Source organism: Silurus aristotelis, assembly GCF_946808225.1.
Source record: "Silurus aristotelis genome assembly, chromosome: 1".
NCBI lineage: Eukaryota > Metazoa > Chordata > Actinopteri > Siluriformes > Siluridae > Silurus > Silurus aristotelis.
In genome coordinates, this window is record NC_139574.1 from 34,916,332 (window position 1) to 34,944,210 (window position 27,879).

General features: G+C 39.4%; 1 protein-coding gene across 5 annotated transcripts; it reads left to right on the forward strand.

Moving 5' to 3' along the window:
• Positions 1-192: 192 nt before the first annotated feature.
• Positions 193-27,877, forward strand: LOC310723567 (ras-related protein Rab-13). Of its 5 annotated transcripts, XM_083536812.1 has the most exons (20): positions 214-851; positions 3,875-3,935; positions 5,436-5,496; positions 6,861-6,938; positions 8,297-8,386; positions 8,472-8,537; positions 8,807-8,857; positions 17,815-17,871; positions 17,958-18,065; positions 18,219-18,335; positions 20,031-20,138; positions 20,280-20,440; positions 21,033-21,132; positions 21,212-21,272; positions 21,446-21,692; positions 23,077-23,408; positions 24,115-24,183; positions 25,024-25,193; positions 26,227-26,361; positions 27,201-27,877. In XM_083536812.1, exons 1-20 carry the CDS (start codon positions 728-730, stop codon positions 27,456-27,458), a joined length of 2,454 nt encoding a protein of 817 aa, XP_083392938.1. In that variant the 5' UTR covers positions 214-727; the 3' UTR covers positions 27,459-27,877. The 5 variants fall into 5 exon arrangements, with proteins under 5 accessions (XP_083392937.1, XP_083392938.1, XP_083392935.1 ...); XM_083536808.1 differs by lacking the exons at positions 214-851; positions 3,875-3,935; positions 5,436-5,496; ... (2 more) ...; positions 8,472-8,537; positions 8,807-8,857 and adding exons at positions 14,738-14,894; positions 15,007-15,734; XM_083536810.1 differs by lacking the exons at positions 214-851; positions 3,875-3,935; positions 5,436-5,496; ... (2 more) ...; positions 8,472-8,537; positions 8,807-8,857 and adding exons at positions 14,903-15,423; positions 15,527-15,734.
• The last annotated feature ends 2 nt before the right edge of the window (positions 27,878-27,879 follow it).

Below are 27,879 nucleotides of genomic sequence, written 5' to 3' on the forward strand. Positions count from 1 at the left end.
GCGCCCCCTGCTGTTCTATTCTTTCACATTGCACTCTCTCTCTTTCTCCCTCCGTCTTTTACTCTCTTTCTCTCTCTTTTTTTTTTCTTAACTTACATCACCATCATGTTTTGTATCCCAATATTAAGAAATGGCAACTGTTTAAAATTGAAACAGTTCTAAAACGAGCGCAGAAGTCCAGTCCGGCGCATGCGCAGTGCACACTCTCGCGTATACATTTGAGGAAATGGCGCCCCTGCTGTTCCATTCCTACACATTGGACTTTTCTTCTTTGATGGAGCGCGTGCCTCTCCCTCTCTACGTAAGCCTCTGGGAACTCGGTAAAGGAAAACTTTTTTTCGGGGGAAAAACGCTGCCGTGCTACGCGCATGGATGGACACACGGCCTTCCGTTGAACGCAGGAGGGAAGAAAACTGTCGAGACTCCAAGGGATCGTGGCGAAAACTAGAGCAAAAGTGAAGCGATTTCTTTGGGTTTTTTTGTTGTTGTTGTTCTTTAAGCGCAAAAGAGAAAGTTTTGAACAGGAGGAAACCGGAGCAACGCAGAGAAACGGGTTTACCGGTGACACTTATTTTCATTTTTGAATTCCTCCTCCAACCTCCACGACACAGGAATATAACACTAAATGGGTGTTGATCCGCGCTCAGGTTAATGTTTTGAGCGAGAAGTTAAAAAAGTTGCTTTTTGTTTTAAATAATAGTAATAATAATAATCCGGATAAAGAATTATGGCAAAGAAATACGACTTCCTCTTTAAATTGCTGCTGATTGGTGATAGCGGAGTGGGAAAAACATGTCTGATCATCCGGTTTGCAGAGGATAATTTCAATTCCACATACATATCAACTATCGGTAAGTATTGAAAGTGGAGATGTGATTCAGTCGTCATGCGGTATAACGAGTCTTTTCAGGCTCTTTCACTCTCCGGTTTAATGATCATGTCAGCACACGTCCTGTCACCTCCTTAGATCATTCCTTATTATCAGAGCTGTGAGGCTTCTTCTCCTCTTCCTCCTCCTCCTCCTACATATTACACATCTCTCCTTTCCCACCTTCTCCGCTCTCCTTTCACTTTCTCATTCTCAAAATCCTTCTCGTTAACATCAATAAAGAAAATCACGATCCCATTCCACATTGTTTCCTTTTGCCCTCACAATAACCTTCCTTCAGTCTTCTAGGGAGAAGTCCCACCAGATTTTGGAGTGCTTGCAGAGATTTAAGGTTTCATTCAGCCAAAAGGAGGTCTGCGGCACAACTCCAAAGGTTCTCGGTAGGGTCGAGGTCGGAGATCCACAGCCGGAGATCTTCCACTCCAAACCGTGTAAAGCATATCGTCATCTTCATGGAGCTGGCGTTGTGCACTTTGTGTGACTTGGGTTTCCTTGTTCAAGTCTGTGTGTGTGTGTGTGTGTGTGTGTGTTCAGAGAAATTGCTGGGGGGGGTGTCAGGTGTCCCAATACTTTTGTCTGCACAAAATGCCATTAAGCTTCTACCACAAGTGCATATAGTAACATTTCTGCACGTTAGTAAAGTGCAGATAAATATGTAAATGTATGTATAGCAAATTTGAGATGCCACAAAGTTTGAGGCACTCGATTGTATAGGATTCCAGTATGACACTTGATTCCAGTATCACAATGCTCCTGTGCACAAAGCCAGCTCCATGAACTTTCACTTTTATGGTTTTGAGTGGAAGATCTTGCGTGGTCCACAATAGAGCTCTGACCTAAACCCTGATGAACACCTTTGGGATGAATGTTAATCCTGACTGCACCCCAGATCTCCTCACCTCACCTATATCAGTACGTGACTTTACTAACACCCTTGTGGCTGAATGAGCACAAATCTCCACAAACAACTTTAAAATCTGGTGGACCATCTTCCAAAAAGAGTGGAGGTTACTGTAACAGCAAATGGAGACTAAATGTGGATTGGGATGTTCAAAAAAACACATTGAATCTTATTTTCTGGTGTCCATAAACTTTTGTCTATTTAGTGTACGAGTGTAAAAATCTTTATATGAATGTATGTAAGGCACGATATGTCATGTACTGTATTTAAAGTGTGTGTATATTATATATTGTGTATATACAACATAATCCATCATAATACACAGTGCATATATAAATGTATAAGAATAAGCTAGGATATGCAATTATATACAAATAATGATTGATGCAATACTATCTATCTATCTATCTATCTATCTATCTATCTATCTATCTATCTATCTATCTATCTATCTATCTATCTATCTATATAAATGATTACATCATTGAGTTCTTACAGTGTTCAGGATGGGATTTATTTACTGTATAGTACATGCTTTTTTTTTGTTTGTTTTTAGGTGAACATAGTGTTTTTGGAGTCCAATTTCTTTCTCAAACATAACATTTTATGATTTTCCTTTCCTGAAAACACAGACACGTCTATACAACCCAGCAGCGGAGCACTTTATTTTTTTTCGCCAACATTTAGAACGCGCATGCTCAATAGAGGCATACAAACAAAAGATGACGTGAAAACAAATGTCCATCATAAAGTCTCTTTGAAATGTAGTGAAACCAATTTGTTAGATTGACTAACAAAAAAAAAATTAGTTACTAAAAAAAAAAAATATCAGTAACTGATTGATTGTTTAACTTTTGGTTTTCCTGTGAATGACATTTGCATAAACCAACCTGAAGATTAGATCCCTATCTATAGGAGAATATTTTGAAGCCCCGAGAAGCTGAAAAATGAGAGAATAATTATGAGCCATTGTACAAGCATTAGGAAAAGCCAATACAACAATTGGGAATGTTCTGGATTAAAAAAAAAAAAAAAAAAAAGGAAACTACTCTTGTATTAACTACCTGACATCACAGAAGTAAGGCAAGAAAAATAGCAGTTGATGACAAACACTGTGAGAGCTGTGAAGAAAACCCCCCAAAAAAACAGTCAGTGACATCACTAATAATCTTCAGAGGACTATAATGACGGTATCGGAGTTGGTAATATAGAGGCCCGTCTGTCAGCAGTAAGAATCTAAAGGCCAGATAGGAACTAACAAAGAAGGATCGAGACGAGCGACACCATGTCTGGATCCAAGACTTAAATGACCAAAGTGTGGAGAAAGAAAGGATCTGCTCATGATCCAAAAACTACAAGCTCAGTAGTCAAGCACAGTGGAGGTAATCACAGTGTCAACTTATGGTGCAGGTTCACAAATCTTTAATTGCTTATTTATGCACAGCAGAAAGATTTCATTTTGTCTGCCAGTTTACAGACTTGTCTTATTGTGGCCTGCACAACAAAGGACTTCATCGGGCGGGAAAGTGGAAGGTCCTTGACTGGGCAAGTCAAACGTCAACCCCAATTAAAAACCATTTCGACCCCTAAAACAAACAAACAACCAAAAGCAGCGACGGTAAAAGAATACAAAAGCTTGGTGTCAGATTGTCACCGGCTTCACACAGTTATACCATCAAGGGATATGCAACCAACCATTGAGTATTTCATTAGAATTTTCTGTTTCTGTTCCCATACTTTTGCTCACTCTGCTGTTTTCCGACTAGCTTTTATCCAAATGTAAAAAAAAAAACAAAAAAACAGTCCATTTCCTTTCATTTTTTAATTTCCCCACAGGAGGGCTCTTGGAAAACCGCCATGACGGAAATGAACAAATTACAATAGTGTAGTTATCAGAACATCAAAAGTTCTCTTGGTTAAGATTTCCTTATCAGGTGCTCAACTGTTTTTTTTTCCTTCTTTTTTTTTTCTCTTCCTGTTAATCTCCTCCTGTCTTTCTTTCTCTTTTTCTTGCTAAATTTGCTCTCTCTCTCTCTCTCTCTCTCTCTCTCTCTCTCTCTCTCTCTCTCTCTCTCTTCTAACAGGTATTGACTTTAAAGTGAAGACCATCGAGGTCGAGGGGAAGAAAGTCAAGTTGCAAGTCTGGTAAGACCTTCATCTGCTCAACTGTCTCCTGAATTGGTGTTAAACCAGTCACAAAATGTGTTTCTAAACACATTTCAAAAACAAAATGAAAATAACACTGAGGCAAAAAAATAAATAAATTCCCAGAAAGCAGCCTGCATACTGTGTCTGGGTTTGAAGATCGTAAAACTAAACCATGAAGTCTGACAGACAAATAAACCACTGTGAGAGAAAGAAAAAGCGTCTTCCAGCTCAGTACTGTTGTCAATCCTATTATTTATTTACTTATTTATTTATTTATTCCCCCTCTCAAACCATTTTTAATAGCAAACTATTAAAGATGGTTAAAAAAAAAGATTGGAGCTGGAAGAAGCTTTTTTTTTTTTTTTTTTTTTTCTTTTTTTCTTTTCTTCTTACATCTGGAAATACTTCTACATCTTCTATCTTAAATATTGCAACTGTTTTGAATGCTGGTGTCTAGAAGTTATTCCTGGCTCACCTGCAGCCAGTTCCAAACACAGCTGCTGGACTACCGACTGCCATTAAACAGGAATCGTTTCAACCCGTTTCAGTTTCTCTTCACCAGATTCATGTTGATTACAATATTTACGTTACAATTTACTCCTTCATACGCTCCATCCCAAACCGTTACACAGGCAATTTTTTTAAAATGAAGAGTGAATGTGCTTTCCTTTTCATGATCGCTCGGGGCTATGGAAAAGTTTACAATAGTTTTTTCTTTCTACACAGCAACACGTCTAAAGATCCAGCCGTTTTTTTTTTTTTTTTTTTCTCCTTTGTTCTAGTATACAAGTCTGCATAAGATCAGTGCCACACCCGGCAAAATGTAGTGCAGTTTGTGGTCTCCTCATTCTTCGTTAACAATCTTTACTGAATCATCTTATATACAAATCACACAGGAATTACAGGAGCAGCTTCCATTCTGACTGGAAGGATACGGGTTTATAAGTGCCGTAAATTCCATCAGTGACGGAAAAAAAAAAACAGTTTGCAGTGCACCTGTATGCTGTGCCAACAACAAGAAACATATGTACATATTAAATAATGTCCTTACAAAGACATCAGCAAAATCGGATCTTCATTCTTTAAATTGACGCATTTTCAGCACACGGCTGCCTAAAAGCCTTAGGATTAATCAGCAGTTAAAAAGGAAATCTCCTGCGGCACGCATTTTGACAGGGTCCTGGTTATAGCCAGGATACAGCAGTTACGAAGCTAAACGAATGAATGCGTTCTTGGGGGGGGGATTAGTTTTTTAAGGATACTAGATCCAGAGGGAAGATTTCCTCGCACACATTACTGTGTCCGATTAGAAATGTCCTGGACTTTGGGCCGCGATTCAGATGTTATCAGCGTGCTGAGGTCTAAAGGCAGACCCAATCGTAACGTGTTCGCCCGATAACGCGGAGTCCGTCCTAGCGCTAAATGTATCGCATCCAATTTGCTAGTCGTTTCCGATTATGCATATTCATGGGTTGCTGTTTATGTGCTATTTTGCAGGGACACAGCAGGACAGGAGAGATTTAAGACCATCACTACAGCGTATTACAGAGGAGCTATGGTAACGCACACGCATCGTATACCTACACATATGTACGAAATGAAAGACGCCCCAATTGTGGCAGCTTGAGCTTTTAAACAACACTCTAGAACCACAACAGTGCTGTTTTGTTTTGTTTCGTTTTTTTTCTGTGAAGAAAAGAAAACTAATAGAAGCAATAGTTCTGTGTATTGTCCCACACTGTCTTGTGTTGTCTGTCTGCACTTTATGTAGCTTTATGTTGTGTGTTGTAGCTCTATGCTGTTTAGTGTAGCACCAGGGTTCTGGAGGAACGTTGTCTCGTTTTTAATGCGTAACACCGTGTATAGTAGAAATGACAATAAAAGCCTCTTGACTTGACCCGAGTTAATTTTCACCGTTTCAGACAAGGATTTGCCCTATGATCCAGAGCTCACGAGTTTCTCTGAGAATGTTACCTTGCACGAGTAGCAGTTTTTTGCACGCCTCAGCGGAAGGTTCTTGCGCCGTCACGGTATAAGGGATATGGCAAAAAAAAAAGAAAAGGCAGCTGAATTTGTTGTTGCTTCTTAAATTAATATAAAAAAAAATTGAAGCAACAGGTTTATCGGAATACAATGGCATCTTTGGTGTTAAATAAAATAATTTGGGTAATTAATTTTTTTTTTTTTGGTAGTTGCACTATAAGGACAAAGTCTGTGGACATCTGCTCATAAGATCTGTGCTTTTTTTTCAACGTCCCATTCCACGTTTAGTCCCAATTGCTGTCATAATAACCTTGATATTAGTGTGTGTTTGTGGAGATTTGTGCTCGTATAGCCACAAGGGGGATAGTTAAGTCGGGTATTGATATAGGGTGAGTCAGCCTTATCCCAATAGGGTTGAGGTCAGAGCTTTATAGCAGGCCACTCAAAAACTTTAATTCCAACCCATGTAAACCATATCTTCATTGGTAGTTTGGGCACGGAGGAATTTTCATGCTGGATATAATGTTACCACTGAACTTTGTGGCTGGAAAAATCAGGTGTTCTGATACTTTTGTTCAAATAATGTATGTTGTTTAAAGGGCGTCGAGTTCTTTTGTTGGACCCTGTGTTCTGACGTGAGTCCCTATTGTGAAGTAGGAAAAGTGCAGATGACCCCTTCAACATTTTTCTGTTTGGTATTAAGAGGAAGAAAGTAGGGAATTGCAGTTTTGAATGTCTAAAATAATTATTAATTAATGCAGCACCCTAAAGTGTTTAAGTTCCTGCCTGTGTGTGTGTGTACCGCTTCGCTCTTTCTAATCGTGTCCTTGATGAAACGTCATGCTATTCATTATTAATATAAATATCTTGTGTATTGACTTTTTATTTTTCCATGTAATCCCATGGAACATGATTTTATATAATTTTTTTTTATGTCAGGGGATCATCCTTGTGTATGATATTACTGACGAGAAATCCTTTGAGAACATTCAAAACTGGATGAAGAGTATCAAGGAGGTAAGAATAATTTTTTTGTGGTGGAACAGGCTCCCATATGAATCTTCTCCCTGCCTCTCGCTGTTTTCTCCCCGTTCCTCCATTCTTTCATTCTACAGCGTCTTCTGTGTTTACCTGAGTTTATCTGGTCTGGCATCAGTAATAATGGTCCCTGGAGAAACAAAATGCTCCATGTGTAGTTAAATGGACTGAACGAATAAATAACTTGCTGTAGTAATGAGTTACTAGAGTTACTTTATAATAAACATGTATGTATGTATACAGTGCAACCCTCACATTTCAGCAATCATTTTATTAAATCTTCTCAACTGACAATACTATAGAACTGAAACTGGAATATATTTTAGAGTAGTCAAATGTGCATTATTGTTAAAAAAAAAAAAAAAACTGGTAACAAAAGTGAGTAAACCCAAGTGATAACAGCTGTATGTGACCATGCAAAGCCACATGTCCTATTCATCATGATCATGTTTTTGTCTGCTGGCTAGGACCATACAAATTTGTGTATCTTGTATTAGAGCAGTTAAAATGTGGTGCTTTAAGTACAATTCTCTTGTACTGACCACTAGATTGTCCAACATGGCAGATTGTGACAAAGACTCTCCAAAGATTTGAGAATTAGAATTGTTGCTCTCCACCAAGATGCCGAGGCAATAAGATCGGTAACACCCTGAAACTGGGTTACAGTACAGTGGTCAGGGACATACAGAGGTTTTCCAAGACGGGTTCCACTAAGAACAGCCATCACAAGGGTCCATCAGAGAAGTTGAGTTCTCGTGCTGTGCGTCATGTGCAGAAGCTGCTTAAAAAAAACAGACGCGTGACTGCTGCCGCATTGCTTTAGAGGTTGCCGAAGCAGAAGGTCCACTTGTCAGTGCTCAGACCGTACACCGCACACTGGTTTGCATGGCCATCATCCCAGAAAGAAGCCTCTTTTGAAGATATCTCACAAGAAACCCCACAAACAAAGACAACATGTCCAAAAGCATGAATTACTGGAACCATGTTCTGATGAGACTACAATAAACTTGTTTGGATCAGATGGTGTCCAGCATGTGTGGCATGGTAAAAATTGTCTTGCGTGTATATATAAAGTGTACACAATGATGTGTGTGTTATGTAAATACAGCAATGGCATGAACTGGAAGGCTACGAATCGATGTTTTTCTCCCCCCCTCATTTCTATTTACATTAAATTAGTATCAGTGTATTTAGTATTAACAGTCTTCACAGCCACACTACTTCTATTTGTATGGAAGTGGTTTCGCTTTGTATTAGTATGGAAGAGAATCGCAGGTTTTTTTGAAGAACTGAAAAGCTAAGTAACCAAGCACACTTTTGTCTTTTGCTTTTGGCAGAATGCATCAGCAGGAGTGAGTCGAATGCTGCTGGGCAATAAGTGTGACATCGAAGCCAAGAGAAAGGTGTCTCAGGAGATGGGGGAGAAGGTAATTTGTGTGCGTGATGAGTAGTTTCTAGAGTCGGATGTCAGATTTACCTGCTAACCAAAATATTTTGAATTTTGAATCAAAGCTCGCAAAGGACCATGGGATTCGGTTTTTTGAGACAAGCGCAAAGTCAAGCATCAACGTTGAGGAGGTAAGATTGTACAAACCGAACACACCAGTTACGTTATGCTGGATGTTGGTCCAGAATTGCACAATGATGCACATGATTTCATGACATGATGTTGCCTCATTGGTATTGGTCATGATAGTTTTTGTGTGGAAGTGTTGCAATCTCATCCACAATTTCTCTCTCTCTCTCTCTCTCTCTCTCTCTCTCTCTCTCTCTCTCACTCTCTCTCTCTCTCTCTCTCTCTCTCTCTCTCTCTCTCTCTCTCTCTCTCTCTCTCTCTCTCTCTGCAGTCTTTCCTTTCTCTGGCTCGAGATATTTTAATGAAATCCAGCATGAAACCGGTGAGTTTGCTGTTTTATTCTAAAAAATGTTAGTATATATCGATGAATTCCTCGTATTTTTACATAATTCTCAAATTGCAGCCCCTTATATAATTAATTTGATCAACCCATCCATAATTTGTGAATGATGATAGCTTCTGGGATTTTTTTCCATTCATGCCCAGTGGCCTCTCCAACATTTTTCACTCAAATGGACACAGAGATTCAGTTCAGCACCATCACTTCGACGTTTTGCTGTTTTGAGGATCGTTTTGAGCGTAAATGCTGCCAGTGCTCAAATAGACTATAATGAGCATCACAGTTCTGGATGCCTTCCAAAATCACTTGGCTGTTAATGTCACTGTGTATACAGAGAATAGTTTTAAGAAAAGCTGCCTGGTGTGATTTCAAACAAAAGTGGTGCTGCTTGTGCAATAAAAGAAAAAAATGCATTCAACGTGATTTGGCCTGAATAAAACCAAAGGACGACTTCACCTCAAATAGTCAACATACACCGACAAACCACATGAACGTGATCCGCAAATTATATATAGATTCATGTGTTCAAGCCGTCACAAGCTGCGAGAACAATTTTTTGTGCCTTGAAGACAATACACTCGGTTAAATGTTACTCCAATAAAAGTGTCCATTTAAACTGTTAGTTGAGTAAAGGTTGAGTATTTGCCTTCAAATGTACTTGCATATCCGAAGAACTAAGATTTATTATGGCTATAATGTTCCCATTATAATTTTTGTCACAAGACTCTAATTTGCATAATTAACACGGGTCATGTGAAAAGACTCTAATGTTGCTCTCAGCACACCAATCTATTAATGAGAATGATATAAATGATTCAATCGCTGATTGACATCTAATAAAATGAGTCCAAAAACCTTCAACTACTTCAAAACATCACACGAATAAGGCCACACGTTTCGTGTCAATTTAGAGACACGACTGATTTCACCAAATGGAGTTGAGTTCAAAAGTAAGATATTTGACCGTGAAATGTATTGACGTTAAAGTCTCCAAAAATGGAAATACTTCCGCTACCTACTGTCCACCACTGCTCGCCATAGACTATTCATTTCTACTGTAAGAATGAACTGTTATTTAAGATTGATAGAAAGGTATTCGCTCTATTGGCGATGAGGAATGGTGGTGGTGGTAAGAACTGCCCAACAGATCACTCCAAAGTTTTCCATACTCTTGGTGTTCAGCTTGATTGAGATCTGCTGACTGGAAATCCAGAGCACCACCATGTTTGTCATCCAACACTAACTTGAACTAGAACCTCATTTGCACTGTGGGTGAGGGTGTTTTCTCCCTGTAAAACACCATTTGCTAATAGCATGCACATCAATCCTAAAATATAATACTTATATTTTAAAGGAAATAATTTCTGGCAAATGCCATATTGTCTTGGAGAGTCATCCTTAATTTCAGCACCCCCCGAATGTGGATTGAATCTAAGCACAAGTGCATTGCACAAAGCCGATTCAAATAAATACATTTTAAGGAAGATTTTTTTTTGTATTCTTTTCTTTTTCCAGGGCTCATCCGGCCGTGAAGTCAGACTCACCAGCCCCAACCCGGAGAAAAAGACATCCAAGTGTCTTCTGTTGTGAACAAATCACCAACAGACATCATCCAGACCCAGAACACTCGCATCAGTATTACAGACATAGGAAACGCTAAATAATGGGACGTTGTGAAAACGTTTAAACAAAAGGTACAAAATAACACAAAAAATAAAATACCAAATGATAATCCAGGCATAGGTTTTAGTTTTTTTCGCTGTAACGAGTTCATCACGTTATAATAGCGGTTCATTCTGTAGTCGGGTTCGAGGTATGCAACGTTTTGACATTTTTAACTTTTATATTTCAGCTGGAGTTCAAGTTCAGGTATAAGTACGAACGCTTAGATAAAACGCTGTGGGAATCTCTCCTCCCAGATACAAGCTTTAGTGTGCTCGATTTTAAATGTTGCATTTTTTTTTTTTTTTTTTTTTTTTTTTTTTTTTTTTTAATCGCCCATAAATTAGGCAAGTCCTGGAATATGACTTAGTGGTGACAAGAATTGTGTTGAACGCATAATCAGTGATTTCATTCTGACTCACTGGTCTGTGAGTGCACGAGTGCAGGGGGTGATGGGTAAAACCTAGAGTAGAATTCTGGGCCGGAAAAGCATTTGCCCTCGGCAGCAGCGAAAAGTACGGTTAAAATTGTTTGCCATTTTGTACAGTCTGTTTCCCTTCCACATATTTTTTATAGGTATTTTATTGCTTCTGTTTATAAATAGCATCATTTAATGTTTTTTCTTCTTTCTTTTTTTTCCACTGTTTTGGAAATGAAATTGCATCACACCACTGTTGACAGGAATTAAGAGCAAAGTCCTTCATGACATGAACTACAGAGAGTGTTAGGAGCAAGTGAGGTCATAGTGAAGTGTCTGGTTAAGAAAGTGAAGTGTTTTATCTGTTTTTTTTTTTTTTTTTTTTTTTAGGTTTTTTTCCTTTTTCTTTTCTTTCTGCTTATAAAAAGTGCATCACTGTGTAGTCTCATTGTAAACCCCCTTCATATTCCCTTCACGCTCATTCCTTTCAGAGAACACAATCCTTTCCCGGATATATATATATATAAGCTGCTTTGAATAAAACCGTAAAAAATAAGCAAAGTCGGCAACTCTCGAGTCTGAGGACATCCTTCTACATTCCAAAACGATCGCAGTTTTTTTCGGATCTCGCACCAGTTATACCATGGTCCACTTTGTATACTGTGACTGTACTGTATGTGGGTTAAAAGCTGTCAATAAAGGTACATTTCTGCTTAATGTATGAGATTAATGGTCATTCACTAATGTGCAAACACAAACATGGGCACAGGAATCACTGACTGGTTGGATGAGTTTGAAAATTATGTAATTCACATCCTATCACCTTCATGCTTGCTTTTTTTTTTTTATTTTATTTTTTTTTAACTCCAAAATAGCATGTATAGCAATGGACACTGTCCTAAAGCAGCTTTACAGAAATAAAACATTTAGGAATTTACATTTTAGCATCGTAATTGAGTCCCTGTAAAATCTATCCCTATTAAGCGATCCAGTAATGACCGGGGCAAGAAAAAACTCCCTGAGCTGGTATACGGAAGAGACCCTTGAAGTAATCCAGTCTCAAAAGGGAACCCATTCTCATCTGGATGACATCAAACGTCCATTTATTATAGTTCCATTGTTGTTACCAGTTCTTCCGTGATGGAAAATTGGAAGCAAAAATGTTCAGGACATTTGCAGCCCTAAGCCATTGTAGCAGAATGTTTATATTAATTCCAATCCAAATCCATCATCATGGCTCTTAAGGCCCTTAACCTCCATAGTAACCTCATGAAGCTTTAGACTTCATGTGGCACCATTCTCAGCTGTAGCCAGTGGTCACCAATTGATCATGATCTCCAGCTCCATCCAGAGGGGGTATCAGGAGGAATCAAGCAGGGCCGGAAAGTTGAACGGGACAGGATTTTAGCACCACCAATTAAGGGAATATCTTTTGGAAGAATGGCATTGAAACTTACTGTAAAGTTCAACAGATTAGTAAAATCAATGAACCAAAGTTGTTCTAGTGGCTAATCATGGTACTACACCTACACTGCTAAAAAATTGTATCACGACACCCATATGTAACCTCCTATTCTATATTCAGCTGTTGTAATAATTTCTGGCAAGGCTTTCCATTAGATTTCGGGAGCATGGATGTGAAGGTTTGCACATGAAAAACGCTTAACTGTTTGAACTGTTTTGGCTGACCTTGCCATATGATGTCCAGCTTTTCTTGAAATGTCCGTCCTGTAAATATCCTTGAAAGTGTATCTACAACCAAATGAATTACTTACTTTTACTTACTCCTCTATCTGGCATTATGGAATAATTAAAAAAATGCAAATAAAGCCACATTAGGGCTGCAACTAACGATTATTTTGGTAATCGATTTATCGGATTATCTTTTTATTTATTCTGATTAATCTATTAATCAGATTTTTTTTTTTTTTTTTACTTTTTTAATGTTTTGTTATTATAATTATATTGAACCCTAATTCAGGGTATTTATGTATAAAAGTTTACCTTAATTAGTGCAAAAGCCACATATTGAGTATTTATAGGTTTCTTGTGGCTGCTTGTTGAGGAGTGCATGGGGGATTTCTCCTTTCAACTAATTTACTCATGCTGGGTTGTTATTGTAAAAAAACAACGTGAAGCAATTTGTGAAATCGACATTTGTATTGTTTTTAATGATAATTGCAGATGGCAAGTTGACAACAATGCTTATAAAATGTTATATAACATTTGAAACATTTTATGTTTAAAATGTACGCAGACGTTTTGTTCAGTTGTGAAGATATAAGCATCTAGAATATGTAATTAATTTGTAAAATTATATAAATAAAACAAATTAATTATACAAACATTCAAAACAAGAATTAGAACGTATTAAAGCTGCAGTGAGTCACGTTTAAAAACACAAGTTGACTGTTGTAGTGGACAAATGCTATAAAAAGAGAATGAAACTATGAAATAAAAGCTAAAAGGCTTGAATAAAAAAAAAGGGAAAAAATATGCATTGGTGTACAAATACAGAAGCTTTAGCTAAAAACCACAACAGTGACTAAAAATATTTGCTGCTTTTAGATTTAGTGTTTGTTTTCCTGAAGTTAGCAAACAAACAGTTTACACAATAGCGCTTCATTAAACTATGATGATGAGTAAATACAAATTTTACTCACCGTGCTGACGTTCGCCATCATCCTTGACCCCAGTGTGTTTTCTTTTCATGGCTCATGCATCAGTGTGGTACTTTCATTCCAACTCCTTCCAACTCCGTTTTGCATAACTTTCAGGTGACGGTCTTCTTTGTTGCGTTTAATATAAAATGCTCTTATTGTCTTGGATGACTTGGGACGCACACTTTTTCCTGCTGCGGACGGACCTTGTACTCTCTGCCATTTTGCGAGCGGCTTTGTTAACTTGCCGTCCTACCAACCTGTAACTTGAGCAGCCCAACTATTAGATAACGGCATTCGTTGACAACTAATTTCATTATCGATTTTATTGATAAGTTGTTTTAGCCCTAATCCACATGCATATATTTAAGCTTGTGCAGTTTGCTACAGATGTGGGCTGCATGCTCTGACTAGTTCTTTCTCTGACCATCCAATCAAAGGACGGGAAAATGCAGACGTTACATGATAGACTGGTTAGGGGCCGTAAAGTGGCCAAAACACAATCTGATTGGTTAAAGCAACAACATCAAGCAACATGACATTTAAACACTAAAAGAGCCAGCAGGTGCTGATTCTAAAGGCTTAAGGCAGATAGCTTCCTTCGACCCTGGCAACATGTGATGTGATGGCTGAAATCCGATTGGATAAAAGCTCCTAACCTAAATTTAAACTTTGGTGCACTGCTCCTTTAAGTAGCACATCTGAGAGAAAAGCTATTACTATTATATTAAAACGTATGTCAGTGATTATGATAGATTATATTCTAGCAGAGGTCTTGCTGGCCCTTTCAGCCCGCCACTGCTAGAAATATGATATGCACCTTAATGTGTTTAGTCATGCACGGATGTGCATGCCCGTCGGACGCATTTTTCACATCCCTATTGGCTCCCGTGCAGAAGCAGAGCGTCGCTGAGCAACCGCCCTCGTGCAGCATCAGCACCGAAGTCAAGGCGAGTGCCGCATTGTATTGAGCAAATAGCACGAGTTCTCGCGTGTTCCGTGACGCGCTTATTTAGTAATCCGGGGCTTTTTAGTAATCTGTCTCTTTTTTTTTTTTTTTTTTTTTTTTGTAGATTGGGTGGATGGGGGGGGGGCATTAAAGAGAACGTGTGTTCCCTTGTGTAGGGTAAGAGCAACGGGAGACAGGGTTAACGCGACTGGGTATGTACGTGATGAGAACGTGAGCGCGCACGGACGAGTCCGCATATGGCGGCGATGACGTAGCGCGCAGCAGATGCCCACGTCCGGGATCCGGACAGGGACACGAGAGAGAAAGGGGGTAAAAAAACAACAACAACCGAGCGATATATTAGAAGATACCGAGTTTACGGATTATAGATCTCCGGTATGTTTTTCTTTTTAAATTTTTTTAATTAATTTTTCTTAATGAGGCGTCTTGATATCGAGAACAGTCTTGTAGGATCGCCGGAAAGGATGCAAATCATCTCCAGATGATCAGAAAGTCCAGTTTCCTGCACAGCGGATCCGAGATGGCCGATTATCTCCACCTCCAGCTTGGCCTGAAGAAGCAGCGTCCGCTACCGCAATGGCACACGGGTGCAGAGGGATGCGGGAAAGACGCGTGATGAGGAGAAGCAGAGCGGTGATGGGGCTCAGGAAAACCCGTACAGAACTCTGATGACATATAGATAGATAATTATATATTTATATATGTATGAAAGAATGTTTTTGTCGTGATGTAAGTTCGTTAATAAATATAGATATATGTATATAAATATATAATCAAGTCAAAGTTTAATACTCAATTATAGGCGACCCGATATATTTTCCCAGGACTCCAAAAAAAGGTAACTTCCGGTCATTTGGAAGTTTTCCGAAACCTACTTAAGTAAATATATATAATATATATAAAATAATAAAAAAAATGCCGTCACCGTCCGACACGAGCAGCGCGGCGTCGCTTTCTGGCTCGCGCGCATTATCGGGGAGCCGCAGAGGCGCTTCTGGCAGGGCGAGGGCGAGCGCGCGCGTGCTGCTCTACCTGGGACTGTGTCACCTCGCGCTCGGCGCCATGGTGCTCGCGTTCAGCTTCACGAGCCTTGCGTTCAGCGCCTCTGCACGCGTGCGCCAGTCCTGTCCTTTCTGGGCTGGCTTCTTCGTAAGTTCTTTCTCTCTCTCTCTCTCTCTCTCTCTCTCTCTCTCTCTCTCTCTCTCTCTCTCTCTCTCACATTGTTATTATTATTATTATTATTATTATTATTATCATTATCATCATCATCATTATTGTACCACACACAACGATAATCTATTAAAAAACTAATATGCCACAGAAACATTTCCAGTATAATCCATCTTTGGTATAAAGTCAAATAGTGGAATCCTTAATAAAATACACACCAAGCAATATGCAAACATAGGGCCAGTTTAGAAAATCCACTGGAATGCGAAAAACACAGACACCCTGAAGGAAACCAACACACACACTTAAGAGTAAAAAGTAAAAAGTTTTAAACAACCCAAAATATACCCATAATATGTTTTATATTTTATATTGGCCAAGCTAGCGAAATTTAGCTTTGATGAAAGAGTCTCAATCAGCCTCATGAGCTGACACCTAGAATGGTTTTCCAACACTTTTGGAAGGAGTTCCAAGAGGTGTTGAGTGCTTGTTTGCTGCTTTTCCTTCACTCTCCAGGCCAACTTAAACCAAACCATTTCAACTGGATTTGGATTGGGTGATTGTTGAGGCCAGGTCATCAGTGATGCACTCCATCACTTATCATCTTGGACAAATAGCTATAACATAAACTAGAGGTGTGTTTGGGGTCATTGTACTGTTGGAAAACAAATCCCCACTGCAAAAGTGCAAAACAGATGGGGTGGCATATCGCTGGTTTTATACTGTATACATTTATATTTAAATATATATTGAAGGTACTGTATTTTTCTTTTTCTAGAATTTTAAATATATTCTAGGAAATCTATGCGAAGTGATGATACAAGTATTGATGAGAGCTGCAGTGTTTTACACTATTTTGCTTTCCACTATGTTACAACATGGCCATGCATAACTCTTATACAGTACACAAAAAGGAATAATTACTACCGTTCTTTATTCCTGTGTATTTGTCCCACTTAATGTTTGATGATTTCAGATCACCAAAGAACAATTCTAATTGACAAAAGCCTATATTGAAACAATCATTTATTAAAGATATTTTCCGCCAACACACAGGCTTGATTAGAATGATGTTTCTAATGCCCTGGTATTCAGGGAGATTTTATCTCCAAATGGAGAAAATGTGGAAACAGTGGTTAAGCTTCCTGGAAGTGACTGGCATAGGAGTGCATTATTAACTGAATAATCTTGTAGGTCACAAAAAAACTCTGACAAACAAGTAAGGAACTGTATGCTTTGCTTGGCTCTGATAAGGTTACATTATCAGTGACTGTGCAAAAATCTTTTTCATGGAAGGCTTGCAAAAGTGAAAACTCCATGTTATCCAAGATGAACATAAAGACCTGCCTTACATATGGACCAAAACACCTTCCTGGCTCTCAAGCCTTTTAAGATAATGTTCTTTGGACTGATGAGTGAAATTTTATGGAAGACTAGCAATTGGCATAAAGCTAGTGCCGGATTCCACACTACAAACGTCATATAGACTGTCAAACATGGTGGTGCACCTAGAAAATAAACACATTCATTTCTTACTAACTCAGAAGAAGCAAAATTAGGGATGTGGACTGGCTCAGTCAGAGTGCTGAACCCTATTGAGATGTCTTGGCAGAACTTTAAACAGGTAGTTTATGCTCCAGTGTGAAAGAATGAAAGCAATTCTACAAAGAAAAGTGTTCTAACATTCTTCCACAGTGATGGGAAAGACTAAGCTCCAGTAATTGGACACATTTGGATGCAATTGTTAATGCTAAAAGGGGTCACAACCAGTAGTTCCACTGTTCTAGGTATTGCAAAAGCTTTTTCCTTCAATACATAAAAGAATCATTTCAAGACTACATTAAGTTTCCATGGAAATGGATCTTTTTGCTTGAGGATCTGAAACCAATACAAATATGCAAAAATTGAGAAAATCTGGAGGGGACAAAGTTTTTTTTTTATGGCACTGTATTTCAAATTGAGGAAGTAAAACCATTTACAGTTTGGTGAAAAGTACTTCTGTAAATGTTCTAAAGTGAATTGACATGAAATCACAAATATCTCAACCCCTGCACTCCAGGTTGTGGCTTCTGGAATAGTAGGAGTGATATCTTGGAGAAGACCCTTCACGCTGGTGGTATGTTTGTTTCTCATGTAGCAGGAGATCCCTTGTGCTTGTTGGCTTGTGGTAAGAGGGAATTAAAAATTTTTTATTTCATGCAGGTATCACTGTTCATGCTGCTGTCTGCCGTGTGTGTGATTCTCAGCCTGGCTGGATCCATGCTGTCTTGTCAAAATGCACAGATGGTCAAATCGTACCTCACCTGCCAGGTAAACTGCCCACATTATTTCCTTTTTCTTCTATTCTCCTCTCTCTCTCTCTCTCTCTCTCTCTCTCTCTCTCTCTCTCTCTCTCTCTCTCTCTCTCTCTCTCTCTCTCTCCTCTCCTCTACACATACTTCCTCTTATGTTTGCTCATTACAGGTGGAGCATGGTCTATGTGTATGTTGTGACCCGAAACAGACTTGCTCTTTGATGGAGGATGAGACTTTAGTGCTCTACCTGCATGCCGACTGCCATTCAGTACGGCATCAACTCAAGGTATTTTCCTTTCCTTTCCACTTTGTAGATAGAAGCAGTTATGGTTAGAGTGAGGAAGTGGTATTGGTTTATGTTTCTCGAAAGATTTCTATCAGTTGTACGTAATTGTGCACTATTATACACACACTGGCATGCAGAAATGCTACAGATTTATTGCTTCATTATCTAAGGCTAGCAGGCCCAAAGGGTATACCTACTCATAACACCTAAAGTTCACAGTCTATTAGCTGAGTAAGATTTGAGCCTTGTGACACAGCAGGTCTTAAGGAGAAAATGGCTGAAAAAGCACATGCTGCATTTTCAGCTCCAGATGCCACACTTAGAATTCTAATGATATATGAAACTGAAAAATGAGGAGGAGGGGGAGGAGTTTTCGCATTTTTTAACACACAAAAAATATCACTTACATGGGTTGCCAGATTTTACAGTTATCCAGCCAATCTACATCTAATAAGAGACACAGAGATCCGAATCTTGCCCGAAAAGGGCCTCCCTTTTTCCAGTTCCTATATTTTTGAAGCTAGATTCTGACAATCTGATTTATTTTTTTATGTCTAGAGGCCTTTACTAGGTCACATTTTTGTTCTCAGCTTTACATGAGAACCTGCTTTTGTGAGGAATAGATATTATCCACTCCATAATGTCCCTTTCCTTATCCCAATCTTTGCAGCATAATTAACATTAGATGGTCATTTATGGTTATGGGCATTATCTAGCTCAGGGGTCACCAACATGGTGCCCGCGGGCACCAGGTAACCCGCAAGGACCACATGAATAGCCTGCGGGGCCTTTCTAAAAATAGCTATTTCCTACTTTGTTAAATCATTGTTGATAATTATTATGAGAAATCATTAACATAATCAGTGTCTTCACATAGATGAATATAATTAATTATTAATAATAACATATAATGAAAGGTAAATTGAGCAAATTTGTTATTTCAGATCAAACTGAAAACTGTGTGTATCAAACTGGTAGCCCTTCACATTAATCGGTACCCAAGAAGTAGCTCTCAGTTTCAAAAAGGTTGGTGACCCCTGATCTAGCTCAATTTGGGATAAATATCGTAACCCTAGCAATTACCTATAACCATATTAACTATTGCTGTTCCTCCACAATCCTGCATCTGTGGAATTCTATGGGGTGACCATTAGATGAAGTAATCAACCAATACATCTAAATGGAGACATAATTTGGACAAAAGAATTGGGATACCTGACTTTTCTAGTCATGTGTAGTTCATTCCCAAACTGTTAAATCAAAGTTGACATACAGTCGGATAGGACTTTGAATGCAGTAGCATTACAAACCTGTTCCAGCATGACAATGCCCTGTGTACAAAGCCAGCTCCATGTACATATGCTTTACATGGGTTGGAATCATGAGTGGCCCGCTATAGAATTCTGACAATGACTAGACCACAGGCCTCCATATCCTACATCAGTACCAGACTGCTACTAACACCCTTGTGACTGAAAGAGCACAAATCACATTCCCAGAAGAGTGGAGGTTATTATAACAGCAGAGGGGAACTAGGGGGTGAAATGGGATGCTCAGAAAAACATGCAAATCTTATACCGACGTGTCCACAAACCTTTGCTAATATAATGTATTAATAATAAGGTTTATCATAAACAGTTGTTTATACATGCCAATACCTATGCACTATGTATCTGAGTGTGTATTTGTTTGTAGGACCTGCTGTTTAGTGCCTGTGGGCTTAGTATACTCTCAACCATCATTTGCACTTTGTCAACCGTCACCTGTAGCATCCATATTTTTTCTCTCGACTTGCTTCATTTGGTGAGTATGAAGCAGGATTACAAAGACGCTTTGCTACAACCTAAAAAAAAAACTTTACATTATGATGTGGGCCAAAATGTATTTGTACACTAAAAAGCACTTACCTGTACACTCTGTCCTTGTTCCTCTGTGCTTCTGTAGCTGGCTCCTCACCGAACCCGCTCGGTTAACCCAGAATGCACCACTCCTCAGGATGCCTTTCTCACTAACATGATGGATTTCGAAGAGTTTGTCCCTCCCATCCCTCCACCTCCTTACTACCCCCCTGAATATACCTGCAGCTCTGAGACTGATGCTCAGAGGTGAGACACACACACACACACACACACACACACACACACACACACACACACACACACACGCACACACACACACATACACACACACTGCATACACTGCATACTGAAGCGCTGTAGGGTCAAATGCAATTTCCAACGAAATCAAACCATAATTTCCTCTAAGTACATTGTATTATAAACAGTGGTGTGAAACAGACGGTGCAGGCTTTAATTGTTTTTTATTAATTGTATATGTAATTCCTGGCACTGTGACATGTATGGCAGTATATTTGCTTTGTCAATAGTTATGAAATAATTGCTAATGAGAACAATTACTGCTTTAGAGTGCCACAGTCTCCTGTTCAAACCTGATATGGTTTTCTTTCTTCCTCATATCATCTAGGGAGGTTTTTTCTCACCACCATTATCTTTTGCTTGCTAGTTATAGATAAATTCAAATAAAAACGTTCTTGCAATCTGCTTCTCTTAAATATTTACACTGTTAAAAGTGCCACAGAAACAAAATGGAATTGAAATTGGTCTCGTTTTCTTTTTCACAAATCCCAATACATACATCCTGTTTCACAAGCACGTGCATGTTTCTGTGTATCTGCAGTATCACATATAATGGCTCAATGGAGAGTCCCGTGCCTCTCTACCCTACAGATTGTCCTCCTCCATATGAAGCAGTAATGGGGCAAAGAGACCCCAGCCAGGTATGTACATGCAAGGAGAATATCTAACTTAATTATATGTATATGTGGTGGTGTGTTCATTTGCTTTGTCTGTCTGTAGCCAACTAATGGTGGTGAACCTTCTGCTGAGAGAGGAACTTCTGTGGCTTTCAGTGGTGAAGGTAATCAATTTTGTTATTTCTATGTATGTAGTGCCACAATGTATTGTCTGTACATTTCCTTCTTCTATCCCTCTCTCTCTCTCTCTCTCTCTCTCTCTCTCTCTCTCTCTCTCTCTCTCTCTCTCTCTCTTTCTCTCTCTCTCTCTCTTTGACACTCTCTGTCTTTCCTTCAGTGTCAGGTGACAGTGGCTCTCTGCTAATGTCTGAGATTGTAGACATCCCCGATGACAGCTCTCCATCAGAGGATTCGTGTGTGCTGGAGGTGGCGTTTTCAGTGCGGGCACGGGGACGAGGTGTCAGCGAGGGAGGGGAGGGCATTGACTACCACATCCCACAACCACCTTCAGCTCGCTGCTGCTTCAGAGGCGAAAGGTCTAATTCCTGCTCCTCTCCCAGCACCTACAACACCTCCACCTTTAGGTAAAAAGTACTGGTGATAATAGTTTATTAATCTATGAATCATATCTCAGTAGTGTATAAATGTGTTCTGGAAAACAACAGAAGAAAAGTTAAGAAAAAGTACAAATATTTGGAAATGTTTTTATTAGGCTACTTTCCGGGCCTTGACTTTGCATCTGCCTGCAAAAATTGGGATGGTTATGGGGTCATACTCATGATAACAGAGATGGATGGAAGTGCTAGGTGAAGAAAGTTTAATTCAATAAACAAATCAAGGCAAACAAATCCAAAACAGATAGCAGAATCAAAAATGTGGAACAGGCCATGGTCAGGCGATTAGCAAACAACAATACTAGAGCATAAACAGGAACAAGAAACGAGAAACAAAAAGTGATCGAGACACCAGAAATACCTGAAACATGAAACAAAACGGTTTGTTGTGTTTCCCTGACCCTAACCCTAGTCAAACTGCATGCGCTACTATAGAGAAGCATTTCTACACAAACTAATAAAGACGGAAGTAGGAACAGCTGTGAATTGGAAAACAAGTGAAGACAAGGACCATTGATGAGACAGAGGTGGAGACATTAATAAACACATGTTGCAAAGAATACAAGGACAGGAATGAAGAAATGGACCAGTGCTGCAAGTTGGCTCACTTTTCGCTAGCTGGTATGTAGCACTCTGTTTAAGGAGGGAAGAATTCCTGACATAATTACTGACCTTAAAAGTAAAACATTAATATCATGATCTTTAGCCAGTGGAAAAAAATCACTAAAATGTGCAGATAGAGAACAGTTAAGTGACATGTTGATGATGGGTTTAAATGCCACGAGTGATTTTTACCTCAAGTGATAAGACAGAAACTGATGTGGATGATGCTGATAATTGAAGTGATTAATTTGTTGTTGTAAATTTACAATTTTACCTGAATTAAACATGAATGTTTTCTTCTATATACTATAGAGAATATACAAAAGGAAGGCATCCCTGGGTCCCCATACATACACTATTGCTACATCACTGTTTAACAGTTTCTTATTGGCTATGTGTAATTGAAACTTTATCTCTATAAGTCATTGCTGCCTTCAGCACCACCATCAATTCTAGCAGTCCATGCATTTTTCTACTCATGCATTATAATACTTTTTGCATCGCTGCAGAACCTTTTGAGATAAAATACTGACGTGCATAATCTAAATTCTTTACATACAACCGCCTGTTGAATGGAGCTTCTTTGTAGCAAATACTTCTGCATATTTTACATGCTAATTAATTAAATGTTACAATAGGAATGATCACATCAGGAAATCAACTGCCATTATTTAATAAAGGAAATGTAAAGCAATAAGGAAAAGAACAGTACAGACAAAATGTAATTAGAATTCTTCTATCCCATCTATAGATCTCCAGTAATGCGACGCCAGGCCCTGCTTGCCTATAGTTGTTCTCAGTTAGAGATGCTTGGTGGTGCTGCCTTCACACGCTCCTCTGTCCCAGAAATCCTGGTGTGTCCTTGTTCTTCATTTCGACGCGACTCTTCCTCTGACGCAACAAATCCACGAGCTATGCCCTCCTCAGGTGTAACTCGAGATCACCAGTGTGGTGTGTCTCCCGGGCTCCACCCGGTCCCTTGTGTCCATTGGCGATGTGGCCGGGACTTTAGGGAGAGTGAAGCCCCACTTCCTTTTATAAGGTCCCACAGTGACCCGGGACTGAGCTCTTCCACTGATACAGGTGTGTGAGCGCTACTTTTTTATTTTGGGGTCATAGCAGACAAAAGGTTGCTAGCGAATGTTTGTGTGTGCATCTGAGGCCGTTTGATTTTAGCTCCGTTCATACAGAATGTGGAAGGTTTACAAGAACCAAATATTTAACCCTGAGCAAAATCAGTTTATATTAATTGCATTCAATGCAGCTCTACAGTATAGCAATGCAACTGTATATTATGACAGGAAAACATGTCACTCATATCACACTCGTATGTGGATCCTCCCCAAACTGTTGCTACAAAGTTGAAAGCCCTGACATCAACCCAATTGAACACCTTTGGTATAAACTTGAATGGCCAGTGCACAGTGGGCATCCTCAACCTCACATCAGACATCACCATCCTAACTAATGCTCTTGTGACTGAATGGCCACAAATCCCTACAGCCACACTCTCAGTAATCTAGTGGAAAGTGTTCCTAGAAGCATGGAGTTGAACAGCAAGGTGTGACTTTAAATCTGAAATGAGATGTTTAAAAAACACATATGGGTGTGATGGTCAGGAGATTGTTAATTGTTATAGTGATACCAGCCTTTGTTGTACTTCACAAAAACTGCAATATTCTAAAAAACAATTACTTCCTATTTTTTTTAAATGTATGTTCCAATTTGCAATGTGTCATAGAGCTTTAATTTATTATATATCCACATGCTTAGTGCTCTCTTTTTGCAGGTGGCTTTACAGGCTCTGTAGGCAGCAAAGGAGTTGGTGAAGGTGGATCTCATACCTCATCAGACACAGGTAAGACTTCCTGATGACTGATATTAAAAGGAAATGTCTGAAAACCAATAAGTACACTGTACAGACAAACATTTTTAGATAGATGATCATAAGTTTCGTATTCTGACCATTTGCTTTTTGGCCATCCCATTCCACATTTTGCCCCCATTTGCTGTTTCAGCAACCTCCACTCTTTTTGGATGATGTTGCACTAGAGTGTGGAAATTTGTGCACATTTAGCCTCAAGGAAGTTTGTTTTTCCATCTCATTGCATTCATTCATTCATTTTCTCCCGCTTATCCGCAATTCGGGTCGCGGGGGCAGCAGTCTAAGCAGGCCCCCGCCTTCGACTGCTGCCCAATCCTCACAGCACCGTCCCTTACGGTCCCTCCTGCAGGTGGTGAGCCCACGGGAAGGCGGCCCCACGTCACTCCGACGTCACGGACCTTGATATTTCCCTCGTAAGGGACCCGCGGAGCATAGGGGGTTAAAGGCCTTGCTCAAGGGCCCAAGAGTGGCAGCTTGGCGATACGGGGGCTTGAACCCCAGACCTTCCGATCGGCAACCCAGCGCCTTAACCGCTGGAGCCACCACTCCTCATCTCATTGCAAATAGTAATAATATTTAGGTTTTAACTTTAAAGTATAAACTGGATCATGGCTAGTGTAAAAGGGGAGAGTTGAGTACAATTAGTTCATATTCTCCGAACCTGAGGGAAAAGGTATTATCAGAAAAAAAAAACCTCTGTGCGGAGGCAGCAGGATTAAAATAAATGCTTCAATTTATTTTAATCAAATTATTATTTAACCTGGCACAAAAAAAGTTTTGATCTCAAATTTTGGAATTCCTGTTTTGCTGCAGGCCGATTGTCAGCTTGTCCACTGCTGCAGAAATCTCCTCTGGCGTCCACTGGCACCCTGCCCAGGAAAGGAAGCCTGAAGGCTACCACAGAGCAACTACCCTCCAAACAGCCTCTGACCAGCTCTCTGCGCATCCACAAAGGCTGCACTCAATCTTTGGGAGACCTCAAGGTTATTATTATAACTTTTTTTTTTTTCTTTTTTTTTTTTTTTTACAAACTAGCATTGTGTTGCATATGTATACATTTTTTTCTATCCTTATTGTTTGGCTTTGGTTTTAAAATGAAGAAAATTGAATATTCTTTGTCCTGCAAAAAAATATGCAAAAACTAGGAAACCAGAACCAAGAACTAAAACACTAAATACCACGAAACATTGACATAGACCTGACTGAACATGAGCAAGACAAGCATGAACTGACAACATAGGAAGACAACAAAAGTGAAAGACGAAGGGCGCAATGACACACAAGTACTAATTACTGTAAATGTGAATCAGGTACAAAAAGTAATGTGAACTTTATGGCAATTGGCAGTTGCTCTTATGCAGAGTAACTTACAATTGTCTAATTTATACAACTTAGGGGCTTTGCTCAAGGGACCAGCAGTGGCAGAATGCCAACATCTTAACCACTGAGCTGCCATTTCTTGACTGACATTGAGTGGGTTGTGGGTAAAGAAGATCTCGTTCATCATTATACTGATATTAGTATTGCATGACCGTTTATTTTTTTTTTTACTAGTAATTACTGCAAATTACATTTCCAGCTGCAATGCCTTTTTGGACTACCTGGTTAACAGCAGAAATAAATCATTGCAATAACTGTGCAAAATTATAAATCTGTGTATCCTGTTAGACTCTTTAATGACATACCAATTTGTACGCAACGCTGAAGGCCCAGTGCCAAAGCTAAAAGAGTTGATTCTCTGCAGCATGAAGGCTCATGTCTATTAACAGAGCTGCCTTGTAGGTCAATGGATAGTAATGTGCAGCTCTTTGGCCAATCACAAGTCATGGAATTCACTATGCTATTGTTCAGGGATTTCAATTTAATTTAATTTAATTCAATTCAATCCATTTTTTTTTTTGTATAGCGCTTTTAACAATGAACATTTTCCCTGTGAACATCTTCTGGTGTCAGCAGAAAAGCGCAGAAAGAAGTCTCATATCTCAGATTTCCGAAATACATCTTCTCTATATGCAGGTGACAAGAGTGCTGGTGCAGCGCTTGCTACAGAGGTCCAAGCGAAATCTAGCCCTTGCCTCAGAGCATACTGGGAACTGTGGTCAGAGACCCAAAAGGAGAGTGGCAGGAGAGGGAAACCTACCGTTTGATCAGGTAAGAAGATTACAAAATTTTGAGGAGAGAGTAATGTAATATTGGTAAGCTAGCTACATTATCTGAATCTGTAAAATAATTAATGTAGAACATTAATGTGGTGTGAAGCAGGTGGTGGAGTAACTGCATCAGTAGTTGAAAGAGGCTTTGGTCATGTACAGCTGAATGGCAATGAGGAAGCTGCCAAAAAATGTTTTCTTTTACTGCTTTTAGCTTTTATCATTAGGTGTGATGTGTGAAGTTTCAAGGCAGCTATTCCCCTCCTGATAAGATAAATAATCTCCATACTAGTGCTATTTAATTCAGCTATAACAGGGGTTTTCAAACATTTATAAACGTTGGACATTTTTCCCAGAACATTTTTAGCAACCTGGTGGCACGACCTGGTACAGGGTCGAGACCTGATGGCTTCTGAGATATTACTTTTAGTCCAGTTTAGCCAGTAACACAAGATAAGCTATAGTCAGCAACCAAATCAATATTCCAACTTGTTTAAAGATATTAAAAACCTGAAATATTAAGAAAGACCATTAATAGTGTTTGTCTAAACAAGTAACAAGCAACTGTACATTTCAATTCAAATTCAATTCAGCTTTATTTGTATAGCGCTTTTAACAATGAACCTTGTCCCTTGTCCCAGAGAATCCAGAAATAGGTGTTTTTGTTCTGACCATTAGCGTACTTCTAAACAAGGTCCGAATTTGAATTTGAGTTTTCAGTTTCAGAGTACATTCTCATTGTACGTTTTTTGCTCCTTTCTTTAAAATCTTCAATATTTTTTAGCCCAAATGTAATTCCATACACTCTGAAGTCAAATAAATGTACGGCAATGTGTGTAGGTCTTGCGCACCTCTTGGGGTGCCAGCAGAGGGCAGCAATACCAGCAGCGTTCGCTTCACCATCGCCGTGGGCACCACCATTCTCACAGCGAAGGCCATCCTGTCATCCTTCTCGCTGATCCCGACCCTGCGAGAACAGAGGGCATCCACCTGCGCAGCTGCGGCGACCTGAGCTCTATGTCAGCCGTGTCATTGCACAGGCTCCAGCCACACGTCCATACATCATCTGGAGCGCTGCAATTCGACTCGACTCTTTGAGCGAAAGCAGGGCTTGTGTAAAGCAATGGAGATGAGAGGTTGTTTGCCAAGAGAGAGGGAAACCAACATCTTGATTATTTGACAGTCAGTGGGACAGACGTGAGATGTCATCGTGAATAAGATGTAACATCATTCTTGGATCATCATGGAAAGCTGCAGAGATCTGTGATATCCTCTCACAGATCCTGAGAAAACATCTGAGAAATGCTTTGAAGGAATCTTTAGGGACATCTTTTGAGAAAACTCTCTGAGAGAAATGCTGACTGATCCCTTTATAAAATATGGACCCATGGCTGCCAGTGCCTCGACATCACGGTGGTGTTCTGAACTCAAAGGACAGTGTGAGGAAGTGATTTATCTCTCACAGTGCTTCCAGTCACTACACACAAAACAGCTTCCATTAGTAAAAAAACTAAAAACT